Raw genomic sequence first — 22194 nt, forward strand, 5'->3', positions numbered from 1 at the left:
ATTATTCTTTTCAATTGTTGTTCTTGATTATTTATCTCTGCCCATTACATCATATTACATTGCACAGACTGTTTATCTACCTGCAACCATTAAATATTATTCCACCCCTTCCACTTCAGTAGATGTTTTCGAAAAGCCTCTGATCAATGTTTGTGCGTGTCCTCCATTCCTGCCCACCACCACCACCACCACCTCAGCTCAAAATCAATACGTATATCAGAAATGTTAGATTTGTTATATAAACGAATGAAACTGTGTCAGTTATCCTGCATAGACGAGCTCTTGATTTGAGAAATCTCAGTTGTTCTTAATCCATCTTGTTTATCTGTCTGCTCGTTTCACCTAGAAATTACGCGGATATCATGCAATGCAGAAATTGCATAATTCACAAAATAGAAAAATTTCCTATAATAAATAGATATATCCCTTTTACCATTTACCAACATTGTACCTTTCTCTCTCTCTCTCTCTCTTTTTTGTGTCTTTGTCTTTTGTTTTTCAAATATCATTAACTTCGTTATGCTTTAGTAGGTAATTGAATCAGTCTAATTACACTTAATAGGGTTGACAGTTTGTTTCACCAAAATAATTATTCTGATAAATAATTCTGAAAATTGAATAAACGCTGATAATAAACAATAGAGTTCCTGTTACCATTGTTATACCGATTTTCAAATGCCAGTGACTTATCAGTGTGCTTTTAATAGGTAATTAACGTTGTTGCCTAAGTAACTTGATGTGGACGTACGTGGCTTAGTGGTTAGGGTGTTGGACTCATGATCGTAAGGCTGTGGTTTCGATTCCTGGACCGGGTGATGCATTGTGTTCTTGAGCAGAACACTTCATTTCACGTTGCTTCAGTTAACTCTGCTGGTACAAATGAGTAACCCTGTGATGGATCGGTGCCCCATCCAGGTGGGGAATTTCTGTGCCACTGAGATTTGGGAACCGGCACTTATGATCCTGGCATGGCTGGAGAAGAAAACATGTCTTTTTTTTTTTTTCTTAGTGGAGGCACATGGCCTAGTGGTTAGAGCAGTGGCTTCGCAGTCAGGGGATCGCAAGTTCAAATCTCAGACCGGGTGATGTGAGTGTTTATGAGTGAAACACCTAAGCTCCACGCGGCTCCAGCAGGAGGTAATGGCAAACTTCTGCTGACCCTTTCACCACAACTTTCTCTCACTCTTTCCTCCTGCATCTAGCAGTTCACCTGCAATGGACCGGCATCCCATCCAGGTGACGAACCTATGTGCTAATGAAAACGGTAAACTGGTCAAGAAGGAACAAAAAACAAGTAACTTAATGGGGTTGCTATGACGATGTGATACATATTCAGACCCAAATCCACTTTTGATCAATTTCAATTCTTCATTGGTATTTATTTTTCCTTTTTCTTCTTCCCTTTTCTTCAGGTGTGTCAACATACGCATGCAGGTATGAGGAGCTGGGGAGCTGAAGCTATAACTTCTTTAGTAAAAGCTGCACTAAATCACACCTATGATCCATCTTTGCATAGCAACTTGGTGAGTAACTCGGCTTTCATTCACTTTTGTAACACCTTTTGTCTCCCTAATATTTACCTAATCACACAAGTCTGTCATCAAATTAATCCTCTACTGCTAATTCTGATAGTTGTATCATTATTACTGTGGATTATCATTGTCATCATCATCATCATCATCATCATCATCATCATCTTAATATCTACTTTTCCATGGTTGCATGGTTCAGATGTGATTTATTGAGTAAGATTCCTACAGCAAGATGCTCTTCCTGTTGCCCACCCTTACTTATTTCCAAGCAAGGTAATATTTCTCCCAAATCCTGGCAGTGTTTTCACTGACGATCACTGTTTACAATTAGGATGCAGTGTCAAGACCAGGAGACAAGAACAGACAGACATACACACACACACATATATATGTGTATATATATATATATATACACACACACACACACACACACATATATATATATATATATATACACACACACATATATATATACACACATATATATATACACACATATATATATACACATATATATATATACACATATATATATATACACACACATATATATATATATACACACAGACACATATATATATATATATATATATATATACACATATATATATATATATATATATATATATATATATATATATATATATATATACACACATATATACACACACACACACACATATATATATGTTAGTTCTCTATACACACACATATATACATACACACACACACACACACACACACACTTCCTTTCTGTTTCTGCCCCCGAAATTCCCATGCAAGACTTTGGTCATCCTATGAATACAGCCACAGAGGCTTACTCAAGGTGCCATCTAATGGTACTGAACTGAAACTGATGTAGATGCAAAGAGAACTTCTTATCCAAATAGCCATGTTTACCATTTTAATTATTTACATTTCCTTGTTGATCTTTTATGCATGGCACTGTATTCTTCAATGCAACCCTAAACACATCTTGTCTCCTGGATCGAAAGCTTCCTAGAAGATCATAAGATATAACAGGCAACAGTTTTCAGTTATGATATCTTTAAAAAAGTCCTGTGATTTTTACATAAGAATGGATCCAATTTAATAACTTTGCACCAGATGTAAGAACTCTCAGCTGATAAAATATGTTTATCAGTTTCTAATGGAAAATCATTGAAAAAGCTCTCTTAGTGGAAGCACGATGTTCTTTTCATTGCCTAAAGTGCTCCACATATCAGAATTAGATTAGGAATCTTAAAGAAATGCCTTCAAATTGAAATCTAATTAGTTTCTATGGAATAATCCTATTCCTTTTATTCAAATAGACTTTTACTTTTTATTTATTTATTTTATTTTACAAATTTTCTAAATTTACTAAAGAAATTGCCAAAAGATTTATTCTTGGAATATTTTCTAATTTCTTTACCAGAAACTTCAGGCTGCAATTCTGGCACCACTCCAGAAGTTGTCATCCATTACTCATGCTGACATTCGACAAAAGCAGTTGGACTGTGTCTTCCAGATTTTGCATAGTAATGGAGATACATTGCTCCATGGGTGGCCCTTGGTGTTAGGGGTAATTGGAGCGCTTAATAACGATCAAAGGTTTGTTTAATTGTTTTGTTTTATAATTCTATATTTTCTGCATGAATTCCATTCTCTTTTAATCTAGCTGTATTTTGAAGATTACTTCTCTAGTAAAAGTAAAATAATTTTGCAAAACTTTAAGAATGGTCGAGACAATGGAACTTACTATGTTACGCCAGACTTCACGGTCCATCATAGCATTACGGAGGTCCTCTTGCTGGATGCCTGTATCCCTGGAGATTATATCAGGGTAGGAGAGTGTGCGCCCCCTGGTATCGCGAGCGGATGGCTTCCAGAGGAGAAGAGTGGAAATTACCTTGTTTTCAGCTCTACAACAATGTCCAGCAAACTGGACTCTTCTACCCTTTCACAAGAGATGATACAGATGAGATTTGAACTCAGAATAGAAGATGCTGGTCTAGACATAAATGGAATTTTATCTGATGCTCCAGGTGTTACTCTTTACTCTTTTACTTGTTTCAGTCATTTGACTGCGGCCATGTTGGAGCACCGCCTTTAATCAAGCAAATCAACCCCGGGACTTATTCTTTGTAAGCCCAGTACTTATTCTATCGGTCTCTTTTGCCGAACCGCTAAGTGACGGGGACGTAAACACACCAGCATCGGTTGTCAAGCAATGCTAGGGGGACAAACACAGACACACAAACACACACACACACATACATATATACATATATATATACATATATACGACAGGCTTCTTTTCAGTTTCCGTCTACCAAATCCACTCACAAGGCATTGGTCGGCCTGGGGCTATAGCAGAAGACACTTGCCCCAGATGCCACGCAGTGGGACTGAACCCAGAATCATGTGGTTGGTTAGCAAGCTACTTACCACACAGCCACTCCTGCGCCTGATGTTTATGCAATTTCACGATTTTTTTTTTATAAGGATCACTGAACTTTGTGATGAAAGATCTCCCTCGTCTTTTATAAACTTCAACATTCTAAATAAATTTTTGCTTACTCTGCATGCAAATTCTGTAACTACACATGGAAATTTCAATGCTATGAAAAAATGAATCTATGATTTAGTATTGAGATTTAATTTTTCCTTCTCTTTACCTCATAAAATATTTTTGTATGATTAAAATTGAATTTTTATTGGAATCGGTGACACAACAAGAAGCCTTTAAATCTTCCCGATGACACTTAAATCAAATATTTTATATCAGTTACAATCTAGGAGAACACAGCTAATGCTCCTCTTTCTTTTCGTTTGTTCACTTTATTTATTGACGATTTGGCAAACTAATTTACAATCAGAAAGTTTCAACAGACATTTGTGTGTGTGTGTGTGTGAACGTATACTTTATCAATGTTTCATTATCTGATATCACTCTCTACATTGTTTAGAACAAATCTCATTGCCTGTTCATTTGGTTTTTATGTCCAGTTTTTCCTACACTAGCATGGGGCAAATGTTCTAGGTATGGTTTGGAACTGCATCCATTAGTGGGGCCCCAGTTTAGTAGTTCTATCTAGTGTTTTGAGAAGTGTGGAGCAACCTCTCAACCACTATTCATCATCGTCATCATCATCGTTTAACATCCGTTTTCCATGCTGGCATGGGTTGGTCGGTTCGACCAGGGTCTGGGAAGCCAGGAGGCTGCACCAGGCTCCAGTCTGATCTGGCAGTGTTTCTACAGCTGGATGCCCTTCCTAATGCCAACCACTCCTTGAGTGTAGTGGGTGCTTTTTACGTGCCACCAGCGCACAAGGCAGCACTGGCATCAGCCATGTTCAGATGGTGCTTTTTACGTGCCACCGGCACATGTATCACAACTACAATTTCCATTTGATTTTTTGATGTTGATATACTTGATTCAGTAGGTCTTCTCAAGCACAGCAGGTCGCCCTATGATTCAAGGTAAGCACAGCAGGCCGTTCTGCGATCCAAGACACTTTGGATGGGCTGGGACTTCTATGTGAAGCTGGGTCAGGAACTAGTTCTACATTGACCTGGAGTAATAGCACCTTTCAGGATCTCAGCCATGGGTAAATCTGCAAATCAGTGTGGTAAATTGATCTGATTAGTGTGTGGGTGGGACTCAACCTGTGTAGGAGATTCAGAGAGATTTCAAACTAATTCTAGCAACTCTTGTAACACTGCAGGTGTCAAATTGTGCTGTTTCTTTGGATTCATCAGTGATGTACAGAAAGGTGTGTGAGGGAATGCTGCAGGGGTAACATCCTGTCACCCATACCGTATTCTCCAGGCTTGGATCCTGTTGAATAATCCACACTGGAGTGGTGGAAATTACAACTGAAACATCACTGGGACAGCTCATAAGTTGTAGCTTATGTGACAGAGACTGCCCTTCAAGCATTGGACTGTTCAGCACTCGGCAAATGCTGGACCAGTGGGACAGACAACTAAGGCCTTCGTCCATTGTCATTGATGACCAGTGGAGGCCTCAGGTGTCTGGGATAGACATGTGTTCTTGTTTGTCTTTTAGGTTTTACTCATTACAGTCATGGGGCCACTGCCATACTGGGGCACCACCTTGAAAAGCTTGGTTAATTGAGATCAACCCTAATACTTACTTTTAAGCCTAGTTCTTATTCTGTCAGTTTCTTGTGCTGAACTGCTAAGTTATAGAGATGTAAATAGATCAATATTGGTGGGCGAGATACGCGCGCACACACACACACACACACACACACACACACACACATCAGCCCTGGCAACGATCATGCTCACATGGTGCTTTTATATATATTATTTATTATATATATATATATATATATATATATATAGTTTCTGACATATAATGGGCTCCATACAGTTTATGTCTACCAAATGCCTTCAAAAGACCTTTGCCACACACATATATATATATTTCTTTACTACCCACAAGGGGCTAAACAAAGACGGGACAAACAAGGACAGACAAACGGATTAAGTCGATTATATAGACCCCAGTGTGTAACTGGTACTTATTTAATCGACCCCGAAAGGATGAAAGGCAAAGTCGACCTCGGCGGGATTTGAACTCAGAATGTAGCAGCAGACGAAATACCGCTTAGCATTTCGCCCGACGTGCTAACGCTTCTACCAGCTCGCCGCCACACACACACACATATATATTACCATCATCATCATAACCTCGTTTGAGACAACCCCTTTTTCTAGAATTATAATTTTTTTTTTTTAAGTTACCTAAATTAAACCCTAACAACAAATCTTGTGGCATGACGAGGATCTACCCCACAGACTTACCCTTTAACGAAAGGGTATGTGTCCTACCCCAAACTGACAGTGAAACAGAAGCAAAGATCTCCTTAGCTAGAAATAGACTCCAACATATCTTAGACCAATACAACAAACCCACTAAAAAACATGGTGGTGGTGGGGGACCCATCAACTCAGCTCATCTGTTGACCAAATCCGCAAACAAAACTAAATTAAAACATTATATCAAAATTTCTCGTTAATTCATGCTTCTGACACCAGCTTAATTATGACAAATTTATTTTGTGATTTCTTTTTTTTTTTGCTATTTTCAATTAATTGAAAAAGAAGCAGCATATACTCTTTACTCTCTTTTACTTGTTTCAGTCATTTGACTGCAGCCATGCTGGAGCACCGCCTTTAGTCGAGCAAATCGACCCCGGGACTTATTCTTTGTAAGCCCAGTACTTATTCTATCGGTCTCTTTTGCCAACACGCTAAGTGACGGGGACATAAACACACCAGCATCGGTTGTCAAGCAATGCTAGGGGGACAAACACAGACACACAAACATATACACACACACATATATATATACATATATACGACAGGCTTCTTTCAGTTTCCGTCTACCAAATCCACTCACAAGGTATTGGTCGGCCCGGGGCTATAACAGAAGACACTTGCCCAAGATGCCACGCAGTGGGACTGTACCCGGAACCATGTGGTTGGTTAGCTGCTACTTACCACACAGCCACTCCTGCACCTATATATATATATTATATATATTATGCATATATATATGTATATATATATGTGTATGTATATATATATATATATATATATATATATATATATATATATATATATATATAACCTTAAAATTATTATTTGTGGGAATAATAACTTTATAATTATAAAAGGTGTGTTTTTTTCTAATTATTTATATATATATACAACCATATTTATTTCTTTATATACTATTTATAATTTAATTAGATTTCCCCAATCAGTATAATTACACACTTTCTGCATATTATTAAGTTGAAGATTCCTTAATGCATCTTCATATCATTACAACTGATTCAATTTAGATTTCAAATATGAAAAATCTCCATCCCAGTTTCATCATTTCGATGCCATCATCCATGCCCTAACGATTTACAGCTTGTTTTGGTGTAAGGTGGTTTCTAGTTTCCTATATTGAAAATTGCCGCACCAGTCAACATCTGGAGAACAACTTTGATGTGGCATTAGTAAGAAACCTGCCAAAGATCTCTCCTTGTTTTCATTGTACCATAACAAATCAATCACACCCTTTAACCCTTTCATTACCAACCCGGCTGAAACTACCTCTGGCTCTGAGTATAAATGTCTTGTTTCCATGAGTTTTGAATTAAAATCTTCCACCAAACCTTTGTCACAATTTATATTCCTAACACTAGCTTAATGATAACCAAGTTATTTTACTAAATTCTTTGTTATATTTTGAAATTAATTGAAAGAAACACAGAGCCTCTCAAACAGAAATATGGTAATGAAAGGGTTAAAATATATAATAGAGAAGCAATTCTTAACCTTTTTGATACTAACCTGGCTGAAAGTGGCTCTGGATCTGAGTACAAATGTCTTGTTTTCAAAAGTTCTGAATTAAAATCTTCCACCAAACTTAAGTCACAATTTATATTCCTAACACTAGCTTAATGATAACTAAATTATTTTACTAAATTCTTTGTTATATTTAAAGTAATTGAAAGAAACACAGAGCATTTTAAAATAAATACAGTAATGAAAGGGTTAAAGAAATAGCATGCAATATAAGTCAGGTCTTCTTATTGTTGTTAATAATTGTGCTTTGTCTTGAAATGCACTTTTGAAATTTTAAGTTATCTGCTCAGTTGGAATTTGTAGAACTACTAGATTTTTGGATCCATCCACTTCAGAGTCTTATCGTCTTTAGATGGATCTTCTTTGTTGTTTCGAAACACAAACTTCGGAATGACTTAGAAACCAAACCAATAATGGCTTTAACTAGTTATCCAAGTCAATTTCGGTGTGGAAATAACTGTTAGATATTGATTTCGAACGTACCATTATATTCAAAAATTAATTCTCCATAGCTTTTAAAGCAGTTGAATATAAGCTTTATAATGTTTTATTGCCCATAAAAGGCACACGTATAAAAGTGTTTTATTGGCTATAAGGAGCAAATAAATAAAAATTATTGATGGTCGACATTTCTTGTTTTGATTTCACCATGGAATGGCTGCTCTGTGGTAATAAGGAAGAAAGTGCCAAAGCAAGTGTGATTACATCTTTCATCTTTCTATCTGGAATTACATCAGTTTCTTTAGATCCAAAGCTGTATAAAAAATATAATAAAGCTGGTTTGCGTCATTCATATGTATTTTTTTTATATTTTAAACATAATTCTACTTATATTTATGTTCCATCTCAATATGAATGAATTGGTAAAAAGAACTAAAAAGATTATATTAACTAAGCATACAAAATATTTTTTATATTCCATCATTTTCTTTCATTTTACACTCATCTGTCCTTTCTTTCATCCATCCATCCATTTTGCACCTCCCGTAAAAACAAATATACATACATATGTATATTGCGCAAGCATCCATAAATCTGTATACACAAGCTCCTGATGCAGACATACTGTGCACCATTAGCTTTTAGTTTATCCATGGTATAAAAAGGATTACTTTTTTTATGGAAGAATTGCTCTTTTAGTTTTTATAGGTATTAATTTTATTATATGTTTGCTCTATCTCCCTGTTCAGGTATCTCAATTTTGTTATACAAAGGAAATGTATGCTAGCTTAGGTTACCAAATACATTTAACGTGTTGATGGGTGAAAACCTTGTTCGTACATTAATTTAAGTTCTTGAGAATGTCCCAGTGATTCCATCAGTTTCTTGTGTCCACAAACAACTCGCAGTCCGTATAATATTGTCGGCATCGAGAATGTTTGGGGATAAATTTGCAGGTTGTCATAAAACCCATGAGAGACTGTGCAAATATATCCGTGTGGGTGGGGGGGGGGTGATCTGTCAAGTGGTTTACCTGCTCGTGGTCCTTGTTAGGCATTCATTACGGCCCATTGAACATACTTGAAATAACTACTCAAATAAACATGGATAAAATTCGCAAATCAAGCTGTCACTCTGGTACACACACATGCACACATGCACACATGTACACACTCTTACATGCATACACCCACGCAAACACTAACTCAACCTGCTGGCTTTTTCAAAGATATGTTGGAATCATGCTAAGAAATTTTGTTGCAAAAACATGCAATGTTTGGTGGGTGTGCATGTGCAAACGTGTTTCCATTTTGGATTCATTAAATTTACAACCGCAATGCGACCTAAGCATCTCCTATCAATCTGCTTTTTACAATTCATTTCACCAACATAGCGTTCCATTTTCTGATGACCTGATGTGCTCCTTTGTACGATTTTAAACCATGCTGTATGTTTAGCCTATCTTTCAATATAATCATAATTGTTATGAACTTTTGACTTATTCTGATGCTGAAACATAATAAATAAATAATAATAATAATAATAATAATAATAATATTAATAATAATAATAATAATAATAATAATAATAACAATATGACAGTAATAATAATAATAATTATAATAATAGATTGATTGCAGTCTTGTCCACAATGTAGAATATTTGAAAGAAAAGGCATTCCTCTTATATTTACAAATATGTATGTGTATACATAATACATACATCTACACACACTCAGGCATCAATGAGTTTGTACAAGTATGCATGTATATGTATGTATGTATGTATGTATGTATGTATGTATGTATGTATGTATGTATGTATATCTATGTGTACATTATATATATATATATATATATATATATATATCATGTATATTCTGCATGTGAGTGTATGTGTATATATATATAAATGTGTGTGTGTGAGTGTAAGTGTAGACATACACACACACAGAGGCATGCATTGATGTAGTCAAACTAGTTATCATTTTGGTTGTTATAGTCACGTTATAATGGCCATTGTCCTTTCTGGCCGTCTTCAGCTGCCTCTTGTATTCAGAACCATTCTCAGAATTTCAAGCTGATTCATTAATAAAATCCAGGAGACAGAATGCAATTTGCATCCTTACCATTCTTTTTCCTTCATCATGGCATTTGGCTAATTTCAAAAAGTTTGAAACCATCATCTCTCTCTCTATTAAACATGTCATTTTGCCTCTTCCCCCGTTTCCAGTACTTGTAGGACCCTTCCAGGGATAGTTGATGGCCTGGCTTCCCTAAGGAAATAAACTCTGCTAATCAAAGAGCATGATCCTTAAGACTTACATGTTGCACCTGTCTTTTGATTGATTTCCTGACTTTTCCTCTGGACGAAACGCTAAGTGGTATTTCGTCTGCCGTTTACGTTCTGAGTTCAAATTCCGCCGAGGTCGACTTTGTCTTTCAACCTTACGGGGTTGATTAAATAAGTACCAGTTATGTACTGGGGTCAATACAATCAATTTAATCCATTTGTCTGTCCTTGTTTATCCTCTCTGTGTTTAGCCCCTTGTGGGTAGTAAAGAAATAGGTATTTTGTCTGCCACTACGTTCTGAGTTCAAATTCCACCACGGTTGACTTTGCCTTTCATCCTTTCGGGGTCGATAAATTAAATACCAGTTACGCACTGGGATCAATGAAATTGACTTAATCCCTTTATCTGTCCTTGTTTGTCCCTTCTATGTTTAGCCCCTTGTGGGTAGTAAAGAAATAGGTATTTCACCCACCTTTACGTTCTGAGTTCAAATTCCACCACAGTTGACTTTGCCTTTCATCCCTTTGGAGTCGATAAATTAAGTACCAGTGGAATACTGGGGTCAATGTAATCAATTAATCCCCTCCCCAGAAATTTCAAAGCCTTGTACCTTCAGTAGAAAGGATTTCCTGCCTTTTCAGTGGATTAATCAACATGCCAAGAATTATTTCTTTAGACATGAGTTTTCTTAACATTTTGAATTTAGTTACGTAAACTGGTTATGCTTATAAAGTAATTCTTATTGATGTGGGCAGGAGGGATGGCCACGTGGTTAAAAAATGTACTTCATATCATTTCACTTGCATGGCACATCAGATGACTGCCTTCCATCATAAACACGGGTTGGCCAATAACCTGTATATAGAACTCAACAGATGCTAATTATGCTGTAGCTATCCGGTATATGTATACACATGTTTATATGTGTGGATATATGCTTTATTCACTGAATTATGACAACAAAGTCTCTGAAGATTGGTAAAAATAACTAAATAGGCAAAAGGCAAAGTGGGTGTGTTATGAACGAAGCCCCTTGATATGTTCTTTTTGACCTGAGCTTTAGACACTCCCCTTTTCGCCCTCCCTATGAACCAGCGAGTGTCTGACTGGAAACCTGTAAGCAGTGGCACTATAGTTCAGCAACTGCAATACATATACATACATTGCTCTTTTAGTTTATATATATATATATATATATATATATATTTATATATACCACCTGACTGGCACATAAAAAGCACCTACAACACTCTTGGAGTGGTTGGCGTTAGGAAGGGCATCCAGCCGTAGAAACTCTGCCAGATCAAGATTAGAGCCTGGTGCGGCCGTCTGGTTCGCCAGCCCTCAGTCAAAATCGTCCAAACCATGCTAGCATGGAAAATGGACGTTAAACGATGATGATGATGATATATACACATATTATATATATATATATATATATATATATATATATATGTATATGTATACGTATACCTACATGTGAATTGTTGGCAATTTTTTTTCCTCTGTCTTCCTTTTCTCTGGGACTTTCCTCTGTCTCCTGTTTCTGAAGAAGTGCATCTGCTTGAAACATAAAACCACCTTTCTTTCCTTCCCTGAGTATCTGATAATATTTTGCATGCACCACATCCTCGTGTTGTTGTTTTTTCTCTTATGCGTTTGTTCTTCGATTTCTGGGATTTACTATATATATATATATATATATATATATATATATATATATATATATATATATAGAGAGAGAGAGAGAGAGAGAGAGAGAGAGAGAGAGAGAAAGAGCATACATAAATAGTTCTTTGTAAGTATATCATATTATTATGCATTCTCTTATATAATCGTTATATTCTATTGGTTCAGTATTCTCAATATTGATCTGTATTCTATAGAATAGAATTGATAGAAAAAAAACTGTTGTAGTTTGAAAGAACAGACATAATGCTTAATACCAGTCTTACCAAATTTCTCTAATCCTCAATACATATTAACAGAGTTTATTCAGAAGTATAATAAATCACGTAAGCTGGTTGTGCCATTCTACATGTTGACTAGATGACATCTTGCATAATTCTATCAATTTTTCATTTATTCTCTCTTCATTTATTTATTTAGAATAATTTGTTTTAATATTCCAATTTACTTGTTCACATTGCAAAGAAAAGTTCTGAAAATGAAAAACAGAGATTTATAGGTGACAAGCAATCATGATTGCTATTTAAGAGGAAGGCTTCCATTCATTTGACAACTTTGGCGAAAAGCTGTCATCCAACATTGAAAAATTCCTAACCTTGAACACAGAGGAGAATTCGTTCTTCATCCTGTTCTCGATAATTTCGAAAATGTCTTTGCACTTTGCTGTGCTTTCTTGATGCTCTGCCATGCATTTGTCAAGCTCAGGTAGCTTAATTATCCGATAACACTTGTTGAACTTTTGCCAGGGATCAAGAAACCATTTTCCATGCTCCTTCCTAATGTCCTCTCATTTTGCTGCTATTTCTGGATCTATATTAAATGTTTCTTAAACTATACAAGATGGACCAATGACACTACCTTATTCAGCTTCTTTCACTGTAAACCATTTGAATGGTGCTTCTGTAACTGATTTATAAGAAACGAGATTATATGGAAGATGGTAACAATAGAATGAAGGGCTAGATTTTATTCCCCCATTACACTCCTTACCAAATTCAGTAAATGACAGGAATATAAGGTTATAGATTTCTTTATTGGCCATGCAGGGCTGAACACAGAAGGGACAAAATACAAAGTAGAGTTTTTCTTTTTGGGGAGAAGAGAAGGAAAAAAAAAGGGTTGGATTCCGATCAAAAGGGATCGTGGAAAAGAAAAAAAGTAGGGACGATCAATAGGGATCGTGTATCACAAAAGTTATAGAAAACAGTTTTTTTTTTTTTTTCGAGAGTAATAGACTTCATTTTTATTCTTTTATTCGTTTCAGTCGTTTGACTGTGGCCATGCTAGAGCATCACCTTTTAGTTGAACAAATCAACCCCAAGACTTATTCTTTATAAGCCGAGTACTTATTCTATCGGTTTCTTTTGCTGAATTGCTAAGTTACAGGGACATAAACAGACCAACATCGGTTGTCAAGTGATGTTGAGGGGACAAACACAGACATACATATATATGATGGGCTTTTTTCAGTTTCCATCTACCAAATCCATTCACAAGGCTTTGGTTGTCCCAAGGCCCTAGCCAAAGACACTTGCCCAAGGTGATACACGTTGGGACTGGACCCAGAACCACGTAGTTCGGAAGCAAGCTTCTTACCACACAGCCACATTTTGGTAAGAACGGAAGGGGAAGTGAGCAGGGAGTGATCATAAATTTCTCAAAGGTTCTATATGCTCACAGGCATATGGCATAGTGGTTAAGAGCACCGGCTACTAACCCCAAGATTCCGAGTTCAATTCCAAGCAGTGTCCTGAACACTAATAATAATAATAATAATAATAATAATAATAATAATAATAATATCATCGAAAAATACCTTAGGAATGAGAACCCAGGTTGCAAATTTCCCCAAGACACTTGATGAAGGCTGGAGGGTATATCAGCCGAAACGTAGTGTTAACAACAAACAAAATGAGGACAAATGTAAATAATGTAAATAATGTGCTCTCAAAGGTAGCTGATTGTAATGACATCTTCCTGACATAGAAAATAGCATTCTTGTGTTTCCTATGACTGATTCTCTCATTAATTTAGAAACCAGATGTTAGCTAGTTGACCATTGTTCAATGGAATTGCTTATTCTAATTGCAAGGCCTGATGATTGAGCAGGAAAAGAACAATAGGGGTCCAAATAAATACCATAACTTTGACATGGGAATTGATAATAAAAATATAACTTAAAATAAAAATATTTGCCATACAGAAAAGGATAGATTATCAGTGTATTGATCACTGGCCCTTTTTCAGGTTAGAAAAGAGAAGGAATGGAAAATAAAAAAGAAATTATATATATATATATATATATATATATATATATATATATACAAAGAGCTTCCTGATGATTTCTTTTGAATGAAACAGTTCTAGTCCTGTAGAAGCTCCTTCTATAAAATAAATAAATATATATATATATATATATATGAGAGACTAGAATTTTCCTTCTTTCTCTTTCTCCCTCCCGAAAAAGAGCCTTTCCTCAAAACATCAATTTTTTTTTCCATTTCTGCTTAGCGAATGCCTGTACGTTTATTATATTTTATTATTAATTCCTATTGAAAGGCAACAAGCTATCTGGCAGAATTGTTAGATCATCAGTAAAAACAATAACCAAAAAATGGTCTTGTAGTATTTCTTCCTCTTCTTTTACAATTTTGTGTTTGAATTCTGCAAAGGTCAGTTGTGCCTTTCATCCTTCTGGAATCGATAAAATAAGGCATCAATCTAGAACTGGAATTGATGTGGGGGTTTTTTTGTGCCTTAATTGGAAACAATTATTAATTCCTTTTGATTACATGACTACTAATGCAAACACAACTGATTGATTTCTTGGGGGCTGGATTTTAACTGGATTCAGGAAGCTTTTAGGGAAATGTTTAATAATCCAGTGATTCTCGTTTTATATAAGAATTAATTATGAAACAAAAATCAGAAGTGAGCTATTCATTTGGAAGGAAGGAAGGCGTGTAGCCTAAGTGGCTAAGATGTTGAACTTGGAAACATTGGGCAATGAGTTTGATTCTCACTCCAGGCTGCCATTAGCTATCGGTCTTGATTCTTTAACCCTTTCGTTACCAACCCGGCTGAAACCGGTTCTAGCTCTGAGTACAAATGTCTCATTTTCATAAGTTCTGAATTAAAATATTCCACCAAACCTTCATTACGGTTTATGTTCCTAACACTAGCTTAATGATAACCAAGTTCTTTTACTAAATTCTTTGTTATATTTAGAATTAAATGAAAGAAACTCAGAGTATCTCAAAATAAATACAGTAACGAAAGGGTTAATGTAACATCCCTTGTTTGCTACTTATACCAAGTCATTGTGTTTTGATTTCAGTGAATTTCTTTGAATAAACTGTTGTGTCTGGGGAGAGTCATTCTCTTTTTGTGCCTTATAATTTATCACACACACCGGTAAACTTTCCACTTACTTATTTTTATTTTCCTAAAATTTCCGTTGTGTCTTTCAACCTTTTCAAAAACTGATTTGATGTGCAATGTGGTGGAAACAATCCTTGTTATACATTATTTACTGCATATGTTAATTACCGAAGGAGCTAACTCTGAGGTATGCTAAATTGATATTTAAAGAGGAGATGCCTGATATTTTCTTTCAACAACACCCATAACCCCTTTAATACCAAACCCCTCAATGCTAATCCCAGATTCTATGACACGCACTTCCTGTTCTAAAACTATCTCAATGAAAACAGTCCATCAAAATTTTATGATTATTTCTGTTCTAAACACCAGCTTAACAATGACAAGGTAATTCTACCAGATTCTTTATGATTCCTTATTATATACAAATTTAATTGAAGCAGAGGCAACAAGTTTTAACAGAAATATGGTAATAAAAGGGTTAATGTTTTCCAGGAGAATTGCAGACTCTTTCCTTTTACACTCCAACCTTATCATTATATGATCACGTTTGCTTTCACTGTATAGCTCACACCCCACCCCTTCTTTCCCTGCAAACCATCAACAGGCTGATCTCTTTGAATTCCAGAAATCATTAAATTTATTACACTTAATCATATTTATCACGTCTTAAAAATATACTAGCAGTGTAGCCCAGCATTGCTCGGGCTTGTTTTCTTTTCAACCCTTTAGAATTGGAATTTTTGAAAAGTAAAAATTTTGCATTATGTAGCTTGTTATTCTCTTTAAGTGAACATTTTTCTCGTTGAAATACACCAAAAAATGGCGACACAGCAGAAAAAAATTGTAAAAAATAGGGATTTTCATAGAAAAAAAGCACCATTTTGATGTAAATAATTTTTGGTGTTAACATGGTCCGATTTGAATTTTTTCTTCTACAGAAGGAAGAGCAAGCCTTCTTCTATCATAGTCTCAATTTTGGCCAACTTGCACCACAGGGTCTTGGAGGAGATAGTGTTAGTTGAAGGCTACCGAACCTGCCACACACGGACAACTTCAGCTTTATATATATATAGATTTATTATGTAATACTTTAAATTTATAAATTTATTATACTTTTTTATTTTCCAGTGAAAAATTAATCCAGAATGCCTTTCAAAGTTTACAGCTGGTTGTAACTGACTTCTTACCTATTATTCCCTGCAAATACTTGCTGGTTTGTGTTGAAGTGGCCTCGAAATTTGGTCTTCAAAACCAGGAATTGAATGTCAGTCTAACTGCAATTGGTCTTTTGGTAAGTACTGCTTCAGATTCTTTTATTCTTTTACTTGTTTCAGTCATTTGACTGCGGCCATGCTGGAGCACAGCCTTTAATTGAAGAAATCGTCCCCAGGACTTATTCTTTGTAAGCGTAGTACTTATTCTATCTGGCTCTTTTGCTGAACCACTAAGTTACGGGGACGTAAACTCACCATCAGTTGTCAAGCGATGGGGGGACAAACACACACACAAAAAAATGCATATATGTATATATATATATATATATATATTATTAATAGTAGGGAATATAAAATACCAAGGCCACAGGGGAAAACAAACTCAGTTTAGTAATGCTAAACCAAATTTCACAATATATTCATCATCATCATCGTTTAACGTCCGCTTTCCATGCTAGCATGGTTTGGATTATTTGACTGAGGGCTGGCGAACCAGATGGCTGCACCAGGCTTCAATCTTGATCTGGCAGAGTCTCTACAGCTGGATGCCCTTCCTAACGCCAACCACTCCGAGAGTGTAGTGGGTACTGGCAATGACCTCGCTCGAATCTTTTACACATGCCACCTGCACAGGTGCCACTAAGCCGATGCTGGTAATGATCACACTCGAATGGTGTCTTTTACGTGCCACCGGCACGGAGGCCAGATAGCTGCTCTGGCAACGACCACGCTCAGATGGTGCTCTTAATACCCTACTATATAAAATATATAGAGAATTAAGAGACAGAACCTCTATAAAGTAATTCAATTAATAATGAAATATATTACCTATAATAAAATATAAATTTAAATATATTATTATTAACATTGTACTAAAAATTTCTGTACTTAATAATATACATTAAAAAAAATATACATTAAAATGACATTATTAAAAATGTGTATTTTTTAATGTGTATTTTTCTAATGTTTACTATTTAATGTGTATTGTTTAGTATAGAAATTTTTAGTACAATATTACTATTAATGTCGTTTTAATGTGTATTTTTTAATGTATATTATTTAGTATAGAAATTTTTAGTACAATGTTAATAATATATTACTGAGATGTACTTGCATAGCAAGTGACTTGATCTGAGATCGTATGCTGGAACGAAAGCAATTGCACTGTGGAATGTGTTTATAAGCCATTTAAGAAACACATAAAACCGTTAGATTCACTTCAACATTTAAATTTAATTTGTCAAAATATTTTTGTCGCTTTGAGACCGCGACCTGTTCACTGACAAAATTCCGTGCTGCATCTGAGAAAGTAACCGTTCATGATATATATGTACATATGTATGTGTGTGTGTATGTATGTGCCTATGTTAATAATATATTTAAATTTATATTTTATTATAGATAATATCTTTCATTATTAATTGAATTACTTTATGGAGATTCTGTCTCTTAATTCTATATTTATTTATATCTTCATCATCATCATTTAGCGTCCGTTTTCCATGCTAGCATGGGTTAGGCTTCCTTCAGTTTCCGTTTACCAAATCCACTCATAAAGCTTTGGTCAGCCCAAGGCTGTAGTAGAAAACACTTGCCCAAGGTGCTATGCAGTGGGACTGAACCTGGGAACCATGTAGTTGGGAAGCAAGCTTCTTACCACACAGCCACTCCTGTGCCTATATAGATGTATAAAAACAATTTTGAAACAAATCACCTGATTTACTGTAATCTAATACTGTTGTCTATATGAAATGCATATAATTAATGAACTATTAAATAGAAATCAACTGCTAAGATTTACACCATTATGAGTAACATTTTGAGATATGAAATAGCAACAAGTCCAGAATTTTAAAAAATATATAGAAATGAGTATATATATATATATGTGGAGGCGCAATGGCCCAATGGTTAGGGCAGCGGACTCGCGGTTGTAGGATCACGGTTTCGATTCCCAGACCGGGCGTTGTGAGTGTTTATTGAGCGAAAACACCTAAAAGGTCCACGAGGCTCTGGCAGGGGGTGGTGATACCTGCTGTACTCTTTCACCACTCTTTCTTCTGTTGGTCTGCTCGCTTAGCCAGCGGGGTGGTGTCATTTTAAGGCTAAAACAATGCGAACGCATTGTGACCAGCAATGTGTAACTACACCTGATGGACTGGTCGGTCACGTGATATATATATATATGTCAAGTGATCGAGATCTCTGGAGATATGCTGTGCTTGAGAAAACCCAGCAAGCCAAGTGAGACCGTAACTGTGGCCTATGCTAGTGCAGCATAACCGGCCCATTTAAGAATACCCTTCAATCATTGGGCAATAAACTGCACTTGCAATGACCTGTTGAGGCAAGTGAAATTGTTATCGTGACCAGTGACAGTACCATCTGATTGGCATCCATGCTAGTGCCATGTTAAAAGCACCATTCCAGCGCGATCGTTGCCAGTTCTGGCTGAATAGTCCCATGCCAGTGGCACCTTAAACAGCACCATTTGACCATGGTTGTTGCAAGTGCTGCCTGACTGGCTCCCATGCTGGTGGCATGCAAGAAACACCATTCGAGCATGGTCGATGCCAGGCCCATCTGACTGGCCCTCATGCTGGTGGCACGTAAAAAGCACCCACAACTCTCTCAGAGTGGTTGGCGTTAGGAAGGGCATCCACCTGTAGAAACTTTTCCGCCGAGGTTGACTTTACCTTTCATCCTTTCAGGGTCGATAAATTAAGTACCAGTGAAATACTGGGGTTGATATAATCGACTAGTCCCCTTCCCCCAAATTTCAGGCCTTGTGCCTTAAGTAGAAAGCTTACATTATTTTATGTGTCCTTCCTACTTTCAAAACAGTTCAGTGTAATTTGAGAAAGATTTGGTTACTATTATTAGCAAGGCGAACAATCTCGTAAAGGCAACTTTCATTTGTTTTAATGTGTTACAAGTCATTAACTTAAGTGATACAAAGGCAATTAAAATATTGAGGTGAACAATTGTCATTAGAAGAGAGTATAATTGATAACAAAACCAGCAATTATCCTCAATGTGGTTTCTATAATTAATAGTAATAACTAGGTATGCTACTTTTTGGAAATAATTTATTAGTTGTAATTAAGCCAATTAACTCTGGTGCTTATTGTGATTCCTGACTGGGGAGATGTTTAAATGTCTAAATAATATACCAACGCCTATTATTGTTAGAATTTCGTGTCGTTCACTTCTAAACAGTAAGGTAATTTCAGCACCATCAAATTCTCCTTAATCATATTTTGGTCTTTAATATAATGTGCAACACCTTCCCTATTTTGCTGCTATGCGAATAAACAATAACACTTTAAGCCTTCCGCTACCAACCCGGCTGAAACCGGCTCCAGCTCTGAATACATATGTCTTGTTTACAAAAGTTTTGAATTAAAATCTTTCACCAAACCTTAGTTACAGTTTAGGTTCCTAACACTAGCTGAATGACAACGAAGTTATTTTGCTAAATTCTTTGTTATACTTAAAATTAATTGAAAGAAACACAGAGCCTCTCAACAGAAATATGGTACCGAAAGGGCTAAAATATATAATAGAGGAACAATTCTTAACCCTTTTGATACCAACCTGGCTGAAAATGGCTCTGGCTCTGTAGTACAAATGTCTTGTTTTAATAAGTTTTGAATTAAAATCTTTCACCAAACCTTAGTCATAATTTGTGTTCTTAACACTAGCTTAATGATAATTAAGTTATTTTGCTAAATTCTTTGTTATACTTAAAATTAATTGAAAGAAACACAGAGCATCTCAAAAGAAATATTGGAAATGAAAGGGTTAAAATATATAATAGAGAAACAATTTACTTTAATCTCAAAACATGTATGTAGCTAATCTGAGTCATGTGGATTTGTTAATTTTTCTTTTTGCTTACGTAAAAGAGCGTGTCACTGTCTGGGAGATCTTTACGGTACCAGAAAGGGAATTTTAACTCCTATTTCTAAATTCGGTGCATGGTGATTATAATTATGTACATAATTATAGAATATTCGTATGATTTTAACTAAAAAGGTTATTTTAAGCGACTGAACTGCTTGGTAAAATTTAATTAATTAATTGATTAATTAATTAATCAAATTTGCTGTTTTATTATTATTGAAATACATATATATATATATATATATATATAGGGGGAGAAGTCACAAAAAAAAACAAAAGACGAAGACAGGTGGTGTAGATAACAAACAGATGTATTAGTTTAAAGTTCGGGAAGTGAAAAAGTCTTTAACATTTCGAGCCTATGCTCTTCCACAGAAAGAAACAAGGAGAGAAAATAAAGAATGTGTAGTGTCTAGCGATCTATCTCTATATAAACATATAGATAGACAGGTATTAAAAAGATCAGAAAATTCTCAAAACTGATCATATGACAGCAAAATCATTATATATATATAAATGTGTGTGTGTGTAGTGATTTTGCTGACATTGTATATGATCAGTTTTGTTAATTTTGTGATACGTTTTAACACCTCTGTGTCATGTTTCCTAATCAATTGTACACCAACCTGCCATTAAAAAAAAAAAAAAAAAAGATATTCTAAAACCATTTGTCCAATTTGCTGTCGTTTCATTTACATTGTATCTGTAAATCAGTGATTGCTGCAGACATACATCAGAAAATAAACTGGTATCCGGTTAGAAAACCGAGAAAGAAAACAAACGCCAAACGTTATCAGATTTAGTGTGAGGGAAGTGGGTCAGTGGTTGCTGACTGTGGAATAAGCTGGGCTTCACTGTTTATTTGGATGCAAAGTATATTAGATGGTATCTTAATGTGTGTGTTGTTTGTATGTGTTTGTTTGTGTGTGTGTGTGTGTGTGTGTTTGTGTATTTGTGTGTGTTTGTGTGCATGTGTATTTGTGTGTGTTTGTGTGTGTGTTTGAATGTGTTTGATGTGTGTGCGTTTGTATGTCTTTGTGTGCGTGTTTGTTTATGTGTGTGTGTGTGTTTACATGTGCATGTGTGTTTCTGTGTGTGTGTTTGTATGTGTGTGTTTGTGTGTATGTGCATTTATGTGTATGTGTGTGTTTGTGTGCATGTTTGTTTATGTGTTTGTATGTGTGAGTATGCACGTGTGTTTCTGTGTGTACGTTTGTATGTGTGCATTTGTATGTTTGTATGTGCATGTGTGTTTGTGTTTCTCTGTGTGTGTGTGAGTGTTTATGCCTGTGTGTACGTGCCTGGGTGCCCATCTTCTCCTTGCCCATCTTCTCCTTGCCCATCACAAACACTT

The 22194-nt window shown here is 35.7% G+C and overlaps 1 protein-coding gene across 3 annotated transcripts in view; it reads left to right on the top strand.

Moving 5' to 3' along the window:
- LOC115217025 (protein MON2 homolog) overlaps positions 1-22194 on the top strand; it is a 794357-nt gene that overhangs the window by 560411 nt on the left and 211752 nt on the right. For all 3 annotated transcript variants that reach the window (XM_036507025.1, XM_029786561.2, XM_036507026.1), the window contains 3 exons: positions 1413-1523; positions 2950-3125; positions 16846-17008. In XM_036507025.1, coding sequence (XP_036362918.1) covers positions 1413-1523; positions 2950-3125; positions 16846-17008 — 450 coding nt within the window. The remainder of the gene's footprint in view (positions 1-1412; positions 1524-2949; positions 3126-16845; positions 17009-22194) is intronic.

This window comes from Octopus sinensis, linkage group LG11 (assembly GCF_006345805.1).
Source record: "Octopus sinensis linkage group LG11, ASM634580v1, whole genome shotgun sequence".
NCBI lineage: Eukaryota > Metazoa > Mollusca > Cephalopoda > Octopoda > Octopodidae > Octopus > Octopus sinensis.